Raw genomic sequence first — 11555 nt, forward strand, 5'->3', positions numbered from 1 at the left:
AAGGCAGGACTAAGTATTATCTGGACCATCCCTGACAAGTGTTTGTCCAACCTGCTCTTAAAAATCTCCAATGATGGAGATTCCACAACTTACGGAGGCAATTTATTCCAGTGCTTAACCACCCTGACAGTTAGGAAGTTTTTCCTAATGTCCAACCTAAACTGCCCTTGCTGCAATTTAAGCCCATTGCTTCTTGTACTGTCCTCAGAGGTTAAGAAAACCAATTTTTCTCCCTCCTCCTTGTACCAATCTTTTATGTACTTGAAAACTGTTATCATGTCCCGCCCTTAGTCTTCTCTTTTCCAGACTAAACAAACCCAGTTTTTTCAATCTTCCCTCGTAGGTCATGTTTTCTAGACCTTTAATCATTTTTGTTGCTCTTCTCTGGACTCTCTCCAATTTGTCCACATCTTTCCTGAAATGTGGCGCCCAGAACTGGACACTATACTCCAGTTGAGGCCTAATCAGTGCAGAGTAGAGTGGAAGAATTACTTCTCATGTCTTGCTTTACAATACTCCTGCTAATACATCCCAGAATTATGTTCGCTTTTTTTGCAACAGCGTTATGCTGTTGACTCATATTTACCTTGTGGACCATTATGACCCCCAGATCCCTTTCCACAGTATTCCTTCCTAGGCAGTCATTTCTCATTTGGTATGTGTGCAACTGATTGTTCTTTCCTAAATGGAGTACTTTGCATTTGTCCTTATTGAATTTCATCCTATTTATTTCAGACCATTTCTCCAGTTTGTCCAGATCATTTTGAATTTTAATCCCATCCTCTAAAGCATTTGCAACCCTTCCCAGCTTGGTATCATCCGCAAACTTTATAAGTGTACTCTCTATGCCTTTATCTAAATTATTGATGAAGATATTGAACAGAACAGAACCCAGAACTGATCCTTTCGGGACCCCACTCGTTACATCCTTCCAGCATGACTGTGAACTGTGTGAACCACTGACAGCTACTCTCTGGGAATGGTTATCCAACCAGTTATGCACCCACCTTATAGTAGCTCCATCTAGGTTGCATTTCCCTAGTTTGTTTATCAGAAGGTCATGCGAGACAATATCAAAAGCTTTACTAAAGTCAAGATATACCACGTCTACCACTTCCCTCCTATCCGTAAGGCTTGTTACCCTGTCAAAGAAAGCTATCAGGTTTGTTTGACACGATTTGTTCTTGACAAATCTATGCTGACTGTTACTTATTACCTTACTATCTTCTAGATGTTTGCAAATTGATTGCTTAATTATTTGCTCCATTATCTTTCTGGGTACAGAAGTTAAGCTGACTGGTCTGTAATTCCCTGGGTTGTCCTTATTTCCCTTTTTATAGATGGGCACTGTTTTTGCCCTTTTCCAGTTTTCTGGAATCTCTCCCTTCTTCCATGACTTTTCAAAGATAATCGCTAATGGCTCAGATATCTCCTCTGTCAGCTTCTTGAGTATTCTAGGATGCATTTCATCAGGCCCTGGTGACTTGAAGACATCTAACTAATTTTTAACTTGTTCTTTCCCTATTTTAGCCTCTTCTGATCCTACCTTATTTTCACTGGCATTCACTATGTTAGACGTCCAATCACCACCAACCTTCTTGGTGAAAACCGAAACAAAGAAGCCATTAAGCACCTCTGCCATTTCCACATTTTCTGTTACTATTTTTCCCCCCTCAATGAGTAAGGGGTCTACACTGTCCTTGGTCTTCCTCTTGCTTCTAATGTATTTGTAGATGTGTAGTGCACTGAGGGCAGGTCTACACTAACCCCCCAAGTCGAACTAAGGTACGCAACTTCAGCTACGTGAATAACGTAGCTGAAGTTCGAAGTACCTTAGTTCGACCTTACCTCCGTCCAAACGCGGCAGGCAGGCTCCCCCGTCGACTTCGCGTACTCCTCTCGTCGAGCTGGAGTACCGCAGTCGACGGCGAGCACTTCCGGGTTCGACTTATCGCGTCCAGACAAGACGCGATAAGTCGAACCCAGAAGTTCGATTTGCTTGCCGCCGAACTACCGGGTAAGTGTAGACCTACCCTGAGAGAGATTATTGAGGTTTTCCATAATATGCAGAAATGCAGAAACAAGTAATATGTTAAAAGTTACCTCTGGGGCTGCAAAAATATTAAAAAAACAACCAATTTTAAACTACATAGATTTGATTAAAAGAACTTTTAGATTTTTAATAACATTTATATTTAAAATTTCTTTCTTTTGCAACCTTAGAGGTAACCACAGTTTTTAAAGTCATATAATGTACAGCATAGAATAATCAACAGGGCCTGATTCTGCAAATGTTTAAGGACACTCACATGAGTAGTCCCATTGACTTCAGTTACAGTTACATGCATACTTAAGTGCTTGCTGGATTTTGGCCTGGCGTTTATGCACAAGGTCCCGTTTAACATGATATCATCCGACTTAGGGTTAATTTTAAGTTTTAAAACAAATGAAGGGTAATAGCTGAGTTCATTATCTTAAGGGGGTGTATTGTTACTCCATGAATATATCCTTTCAAAAGTCCTATTCTCTTAGCAAACCAAAGAGAATGTTCTGATAGTTTTCGTTTCTTGACAGTTAAAAGTGATGATGAGGATGGAGATGTTAAACCAACCAAAGGACAAGCAAACCAAGGAAAAGGGAGTGATGATGGAAAAGACCCAAGGAGACCCAAACGACCAAGGACAATACTTACAACACAGCAGAGAAGAGCATTCAAAGCATCCTTTGAAGTGTCTTCAAAGCCATGTAGGAAGGTAGGCTCTTCAGCAGAGACCCGCAAACAATCTGGTTTTCTGCTGGTAGCCCACAGGACACAATACCAAACTCTGTGGAAAACCCTTACACAAGGGAAATATTTGGTTGCTCAAAAATTTGCTAATAAAACATGAACTGATCATTTACCGTTAGAGTCTCAGGAATCATGTGGCCGCTCCAAAACTGAAGAAGTCACTTTTCCAAGGAGATGAGTGCACATCCCCATTCCTGTAGTTATTGTTCCAGCCCTGGCTTTACAAAATGTAACCAAGATGTTTAGTCATTTATAGCAGATAGGACTGTGGAAAAAACTATTTGCATCACTGGTAAAACTGGTGGAAAATCACCTCTTTGTGAAAGGCAACATACTTTGCCGTTTCTGCTCCATTTTTTTGCTGTCTGAAGTGTGTCTTCACTGTGAAAAAGTGACATTTATCTGCATCTATAGAAAATGTGTCACTTGGGATAAGTGTGATGTGTCTCAGGGTTGCCATTTGCCTTTGTTCGTGGTGACAAATTGTGTTTATTGGCCAAAATATCAAAATTTTATTCTTAGCCAAATTTACAAATCAGTGTTTCATAGGTTAAAAAAAAATAATGACATGATCTCTCTCCTGACCCACCTACTTAGGTGTAAGTTAATTCTTCTTTAAACATTTCCTCCTGTAGGTCAGAGAAACACTAGCAGCTGAAACAGGACTCAGTGTGCGAGTTGTCCAGGTCTGGTTTCAGAACCAAAGAGCAAAGGTAAGTTGTTTGTCCAAATCTCAAAAGTAAGGCCTGAAGCACATGTACAGTACTCCCAGCAGCAATGGCAGCCATGCACAGCTCTTCCCTTTCACTAAAAGGTCTACGTCACTGAGATAACCAGGCAGGAATTAGGTTTTATAAAACCGTTTTGTGACATGTGGGCTCCTCACAAGTGCATATTTCTGCATGTACTGCACAGACTGCGTTCATGTAGGAAGGCCCATTTCCAGACATCTGCACCTAGAGTAGAATGGTCCAAGCAATGCTAGATAAGGACTAGTTTGTATATGCAAATATGGAACTGCAAACCCAAATTTATATGCTCAGGAATGACAGTTGAGCCCCTGGTGGGGTGTACGGGAATATACACACTCTGTATTGATAGGTTTGACATTTGCACAGAGTTTTGTAACTAAACCAGCTCTTTCCATTCAAATCCATGAGATTATCCTGTGTTTCCTATTTTATTCAGATGAAGAAACTAGCACGGAGGCATCAGCAGCAGCAGGAGCAGCAAAATTCTCAGCGACTAGGGCAAGGTAAAGCCATGTTTGTGATGGAAGCAGGGAGAAGGGAAGGGGCTTTGTGGGTTTATCGTAGCGTGTGTGGGAGGGAGCATACAGCCATGTGTACGTCCATACAGAGGACATCTCTTTCTATTGTGCACACAGTGACCTATACGCACAGAGAGAGGTTCTGTTCACACCGGCCAGGCCCTCCGGTTACACCTGTGTCTATCATTGGGCCAAACCCCCTGGGTCCCTACTCAGGTCCCTGCCATCCCCTCCCTGTGGTCAAACCTGCAGGGGGATAGGGGTTTAGGGGAGTCCCCATTTGTGGATCCCTCAAACCAGTTTTCCCCTGCCATAGAAAAGGGTGCTGTGGCCACTCCGAATCTGAGGGATCCACAGGTCATTTGTGAGGCGCAGGACCATCCCTACCATACGCAAAGTACGCAGCTGCGTAGGGCACCAGGAAACTTGGGGCACCACATTGCCTGGTGCCCTGCACAGCTGTGTGCTGCTCCAGCCCTTGCCCCACCTCTTCCCCAGGCCCTCCACCCCCGCCCCTGCCCCAGCCCCACCTCTTCCCGCCCCTGCTCCGCCCCAGCCCTGCCCCCACTCCACCCCTTCCCCAAAGCACCAGCCCTGCCCCACACCCACTCCACCCCTTCCCCAAAGCCCCCACCCTGCTCCACCCACCCCGCCTCTTCCAGCCCCAGCCCTGCCCCCACTCCACCCCTTCCCCAAAGCCCCAGCCCTGCTCTGCCCCAGCCCCACCTCTTCCCGCCCCTGAGGACTACAGCAGGGCCAGGTCTGCACTCACCGGCGGCGGGAAGTGCAGGGACCCGACCCCAGCCACGCCACTGGTGAGTGCTGGGGGGTGGTTCCCCCCTGCCCCCCAAGCCAGCCCCGCCCTGGGGCCGCCCCACACACACACACCACGGGGGGGGGGCTGCATAGGGCCCCAGAATAGCTAGGGACGGCCCTGGGAGGAGGCCCTGTGTCTGTGCAGTGGCCCAGTGTCAGGTGGCTCCTTAGCAGCAGCTGCTCAGGACCCATAGGCAGCAAAGTGCACCGATGCTAATACTGTACAGTCTGGCATTGCGCTGCTCCTCTGGAGATGCTGCATGGGAACGGAAAGGGGAAGCTGTCTGGGCCCCCCAGCCTACTTCTGAGCCATTCCAGTCTCCACATTCTTCCTAGCACAGAATAGAAACTGAGCGAGGACCTCATGGTCTGTGAGCAGGCTATGGGCTGCTGTGCACCATCTAGCTACAGGCAGTGGAAGAAGCTGCCCTACACATTGTTCTCAGGCTGCACCAGTGACCTACAACAGCCGGGACTGTGGGTAATTTTCGTGCATTTACAAGTATCAGGGGGTAGCCGTGTTAGTCTGTATCTACAAAAACAACAAGGAGTCTGGTGGCACCTTAAAGACTAACAGATTTATTTGGGCATAAGCTTTCGTGGGTAAAAACCTCACTTCTTCGGATGCAGGTTTTTACCCACGAAAGCTTATGCCCAAATAAATCTGTTAGTCTTTAAGGTGCCACCAGACTCCTTGGTGCATTTACAAAATCTCATGATTGCAGCCAGTCCTGCCGGCTGTCCATTCCAGTGGGGTTAGAGTGCGCAATAGCGGTGCTAACTGGGCAGCCTTACTCGCTTTGGATTCTCAGCAGCCTATACTCTGAGCTGCTCACTAGTATAATGAAATGCACGGCTTTCATTCCTCTCGAGCACTTTTTCACAATTACTGGTTATTTGCACTGCTGTGGCGTGACAGGCAGCATCAGGGCTCCATTGTGCTGGGCACTGGGCACTTCTCTGCCCCAAAATGCATACAGTGTAATTGGAGAGAAGACGCAACAAGTGATGGAAGATTGAGCAGGAAGTCTAATCATTCTACATCAGCCTCATCAGAGTCAGGGCCAGGGGGTTGGGAGGCACCTCTGATTCCAGGGAGGCATTTGCAGCATTCGTTCTGCTCTCCTGTTCCAGGAGCTAGGAACCTCTGAGCAAGAGATGAAAAAAGATGCCTTTCTGATTGTACCAGACCCCTGTCGTTAAGGGTCCAAGTTTTCACTTGATCTGCATCCACAATCAAGACCAGATTTTCCAAGGAGCTGGTTGGGAAACCTGGCCACTGACTTTGCTGCCTAAATGAGAGTTGAGCTGTTTTGGAAATCTGGCTCTAACTGACCCGCAGGATAAATGCTCCCCTTAACACTGGGATTTCCTACTGGCTGAGTTGCAGCTGAGTATGTGGTAGTTGGGTAGCAGCGATCTGCTGAATGCCTAACTCTGCCTTTGTGAGACAGTGTCCTGGTCTCTCACATTCACCCCCCAGGAGGCAGGTATTTCCAAGCACTGCTGGTTTCTGAACTCTGGGCACAAACAGAACGACTTGGCCATCTCACTGGTGCTCTGGGCTTTCCTGTAGTTCCTTTAAAATCTAACTGAAATGGGTCAGGGCTATTCAATTCTCTCCCACAAAGTGGGATTGAGCTGCTGATTTTTCCCAGGAAGAGTGATGCTGCAGTAGAAGGACCTGGAGAGCTGGACAGTGTGACAAAACCACAGATCTCTGGAGGACACATGGTTTCTAGCAAATGGTGATCACTTACTACACTGTCTTTAACTCCTCAGCTTTAATACCCTCACGCACTGACCCCACGGGGAGCCCGGGGCTGGTTGATCCTAAGAGTGTTTTCACTATAGTAGAAGTTTTAGTAATTCCATCTCACTAGTGGCCTCGCATTCCAGTGTAGCATAGAGTGGGCAGTAAGCAGGGTATAAACCCCATGTGTGCGGCTTCATGGCTAAGCTGCGAACGGATTCTGCTGTTTGTTTTGCAGAAGTAATGTCCAACCGAATGGAAGGGATGATGACATCTTACACACCACTTGCACCACCACAGCAGCAGATTGTAGCAATGGATCAAAGCAGTTATGGCACGGACCCATTCCAGCAAGGTCTTACCCCTCCACAGATGCCAGGAGACCACATGAACCCCTATGGTAAGGCTCTCCACGTACCGCCGCACCGGGAGCAGCACTTATCTGTATGGCAGTTCAGACTGCAAAGGTTCAGCCTAGTGATTTACTTTTTCAATATTTTTTCTGCGATTTGTGCTAGAGCATATATTGAACCAGCATAGTTTTTATTTTTATTTATTTATATGCACAAAAAATGGGTAGGAGAAAACCTGTTCCAGGCTCTAGGCACCCTTAACAAATATTTCAAAATACAGTTCTTAGCAATTACGAATCCAGCAACGTTACATCTCCCCCCACCCCCAACGGAGTCAGCCAAGAGTGACCAAACAGAAAATAAACAGCACCAGAACCCCCCTCCGCCCACCCTCACAGTCCTTCCCTTTCCCCCAAAGCTCAGAGAAAAGCAGGCATTTTGCAGCATGCTCCCAGGGCCACCCAGAGGGAGGGGGGCAAGTGGGGCAATTTGCCCCAGGCCCCACAGGGGCCCCCACAAGAATATAGTATTCTATAGCATTGCAACTTTTTTTTATGGAAGGGGCGCCCGAAATTGCTTTGCCCCAGGCCCCCTGAATCCTCTGGGTGGCCCTGCGTGCTCCAACAGAGGGAATGAATCTTGTGGTCCCCAAATGCAAAAATTACCATCTCCATAAACTCCCTCAAATGGTATGCTCTGACTTGTTAAAGAGCAGCTCTTGTATTGCTGCGAGATGTGCCAGGACAGAATATTCCCTCCCGGACTTATATGATACTCTCTGACCTAAGATAATTACTGGCTTCTACCCATTTCCCACTCACCACATCACATGGCCAGGTGTAACCAAATGGCACCTTTTACATGGTACTGCTAATGCTACACGAATGTAAAAAGCATCATGGCTGTTACAGGACTATTACAGTCTTGGATTTAAATATGATTTAAGAGGATTTTTCAAACTGTGATAGTGACCTTGTAGCCCACCATGGCTCAGTTACGTCACTTTAACTTCTATGAAGTATGGGCACATTGGTATTGAGATGGATACACAGCTCTCTCAGGGCATGTCTTCACTACTCGCCGATCCGGCGGGTAGCAATCGGTCTATCGGGGATCGACTTACCGCGTCTAGTGAAGACGCGGTAAAATCGATCCCTGATCGCTCTGCCGTCGACTCCGGAAATCCACCTCGGCAAGAGGCGGCAGCGGAGTCGGCGGCAGCGCGGCAGCGGTCGACTTTCCCGCGTCCTCACCGCCAGGTAAGCCGACCTAAAATACACAACTTCAGCTACGGTATTCACGTAGGTGAAGTTGCGTATCTTAGGTCGGACCCCCGCTGTAGTGTAGACCCAGCCTCAGTAACACTCACTGGAGTGACGTGCATGCAGCAGGAGGAAAGCAGACTCTGCTGTGTGCAGTTGTGTTTGTTGCAGAGAGGTGCATGCACACTGGGCAGTTTGGTAAATGAAACAGAGGAGTCTGAATTTCAAGTGTATTTCATAAAGAAACTTGAAGCCCAAAGGAACTTTGGAGGAGTCGGGTTTGGTGGCTAACATTTTGCTTGGCTCGCTCAATGAATCCCCACTAGAGAAATGGTCTGTGCCTCAAATCAAACACAAAGAAATACAATGCAACTATTTCAATTGAGTGCCACTGGAGCACTTTCTGGTGCCCTCCCGGTGGTCAGTTGACATTTCAGCCGCGAAAGGAGATAAAAGGCAGTATTGTCTCTGTTCCAAAACAAAACTCCATTGCATTTGCAGATACGACTTTTACTACATTGTGTCTGGGTGAGGAACATTTTTTCCCAAAGAGCCGTTTCCCATTGTCACCACTGGGGGCCTGATCCTGCATTAATTGACTACCCAAAGTTTCTGTTGTGGAATGCAAGGTCCCAGCTCGTGAGGAGCATGTGATCCTCCCTGCTCTCTGTTGGTTGTCTGCTCATGTCAATTAGAGAAGAGTTTTTTATGTGCTGGAGACAGCAACGTAAATGAAGCGCTTGCAGATTTCCTCCTTCTGTGCAGCATCAAAGCCATCGAAACACCTAGAATTTGATCTCCAGTCCCTATTTAAAGAGCAGAGCCTTGCAGACAAGTTATTTTATATTAGCTTAGGAAAAGAAAACAAAATGTATTAGCTTTTACTTTCACTTGTAACAGACATTGTGCCTCAGAGTGCCTGAGAATCCTGAATCTGTATTTCTCTCTCTGCACAGAACCAAGCTTAATTTGTACATTTTGTTTGCAGGAAACGACTCCATTTTTCATGATATCGACAGTGATACCTCTTTGACTAGCTTGAGCGACTGTTTCCTTGCCTCCTCAGAAGTTAACTCCATGCAGGCTAGAGTAGGAAACCCCATTGACAGGCTGTACTCTATGCAGAGCTCATATTTCGCCTCATGAAAATAATAATAATAAAGCAAACGAATAGCTGGCGTATCTTTAGCAAGTGACTTTTTGCAGAGCAGACTCTACAGCCATATGTTGCCCAGCTCTTCCTTCACAGTGACTCCTGCCGCCTCTGGACTGCCACGAGCATTTTTAGGAGGACCATATATTAAATCAATCAATCAACCCACCAACCCCCCTCCCCCACTCACACATAGACATCCTCAGTTATCCAGCGTGGAGCAGGCCACGAGAAAAGCATGGGACGAATGGAACACCCAGCTCTCCAGCAGCCCTGGGTTTGGCTTGAGCGCCGCATTGTAAAGGAAATGACTGTGTGAAAAGCTAGACCCTTTTCCTCCTTCCTTTCTTCCTTTCGTTTGGATATTTAAACTTTTTTTTAAAAGCCACTGATACTGACATCAGTCGACCATATGACGAATAAATCAAAGAAACTGGAGACTCCTCCCCTTTCTTACTGCATGACTCATACTATGTTGTGGATAAATTGCCATTTGAACTGTGAGAAGTTAATGTAAATGTGACGTTCAACATTTGTTTCCTTTCTACACTTTTTCTACATAACCCTCAATCTGCTCCTTAGTTTATAGCCCTTATACTGTATGAGACTTAGAAAAACTGGTTAACAAGAAGCCTTGTGGCGAAGCCAGTGATTTCATAATTGAAAAAGGTCTATGACCCTGGAGAGAAGCTGCATGTTAGGGACAGATGCATTTAGATTAGTATTAATCTTGAATAATTAAAACAAAAGGTGCTTACACGACACAGAGCTTTATTTAATTTTTAATGTGTGAGAATAAACATTTACTTTTATTTGTAAGTAATTTAGTGCCAACTTTCAAGCCTAGACTGTGATTGGCAACCACGTGTTGTTCATTCTGTTCTGTTTATATAGGTTTTGCATGAGACATAAATGTGCTACACTCCATTGTCCATCTGGAACAATTAAGACCTCCTTTAATTAATTTTCTTCCTTTGTCAAGGAAAGCGCAGGATCTAAACTCCTAGCCCAGACCCTGAGACGTGTCCTTGACATGTGCACCAAGTGACAAAGAACCCAGAGAGCATGAGGCTCTGGCACGAGCCTGAGTCTGATCTCACTGATGCAAGTTTCACCCTGATGTGACTCTGTTGCCTCCAGTGGTTACTCCAGACCTACACTAGCGAAATGGGAGGAGACCCAGGCTCATTATGCAGAGATAAAGAGGACTGTCTCAACAGCCCTTGCTGAAGTTTGAGCAGCCATTATAGATTTTTGTAGGGCATAAAACATGATAAATAATAATATTGTAGTTATAAATATTGCCTGCAGACAATAATTATCAGGTGGAGAGCCAGACAAATATGGCCATGTCTCGTAATGGAGAAGACTTAGTGAGGAACAATTTGGCAAGGTAATAGAAGTAATGATAGGGTGTGTTCAAAAACGAATAAAGATGGGTGAGGAGGGAAAAGTTAGGTATGTCAGGCCCATTCTTAAATAAATGTGTTCAAAACGCTGACCATACCAGTGAAAACCAAGTTCAACGTGCTGGTTAATTTAACTCCTGGCGTGTGACCCATGGTGCAGGCTCAGGGGCTGCAGTCACACATAAGACGCAGTGCACTATGCAAAAATTCTTAAGCACTCAGAGGTGTCTGGCATATAGCCATGAGGCCCTCCATGCCACTTTGATGGGCCACAGGCAGCCAAGAATGTAACAGACTCAACAGCCTAGTTACATTCGGGGCAGCGTATGTATGTTCCAGTTTCCTGGGATAGTAGCACTGCCTGCTCAGGATAGGTCCCGGCTGTCATGGGAGCTGCCCATGAAAAGTTAAGCACCCTTTTCTGAACCAGAAAGGGCAACTTCTTGCTTCCCAAAGGGGTGACTACCAAGCAGGGCAAGAAAGAGCCGAGTCAGCCAAAAAAGGACCTGCGTTGCTCTGTGGCAAATGGTATAACTCATCTGGGACACAGATTTAAAACAAAAGAGGGCAAGAGAGCACTTTTTACATCACAGGTGATTATTAACTCTCCCCACTTCACTAAACCTGGGGAAAACAGAGCCACATCCCATCCAGGGGTGGCAAAGCAAACAAAGGTGTTCATTCCAAACAAGCATGGGTGGAGCTCAGAAACCATTTTACGCCTTTCTTAAAACCCAGCTTCCAGGGCCAG

The 11555-nt window shown here is 46.0% G+C and overlaps 1 protein-coding gene across 1 annotated transcript in view; it reads left to right on the forward strand.

Annotated features, from left to right (window-relative positions):
- LMX1B (LIM homeobox transcription factor 1 beta) overlaps positions 1–10338 on the forward strand; it is a 127322-nt gene extending 116984 nt beyond the window's left edge. The window contains exons 4-8 of the mRNA XM_024201199.1: positions 2575–2753; positions 3424–3501; positions 3977–4043; positions 6866–7027; positions 9231–10338. Coding sequence (XP_024056967.1) covers positions 2575–2753; positions 3424–3501; positions 3977–4043; positions 6866–7027; positions 9231–9388 — 644 coding nt within the window. The 3' untranslated portion in view covers positions 9389–10338. The remainder of the gene's footprint in view (positions 1–2574; positions 2754–3423; positions 3502–3976; positions 4044–6865; positions 7028–9230) is intronic.
- The last annotated feature ends 1217 nt before the right edge of the window (positions 10339–11555 follow it).

The sequence above is a fragment of the Terrapene carolina genome, unplaced genomic scaffold (genome assembly GCF_002925995.2).
Source record: "Terrapene carolina triunguis isolate 2854851 unplaced genomic scaffold, T_m_triunguis-2.0 Scaffold238, whole genome shotgun sequence".
NCBI lineage: Eukaryota > Metazoa > Chordata > Testudines > Emydidae > Terrapene > Terrapene triunguis.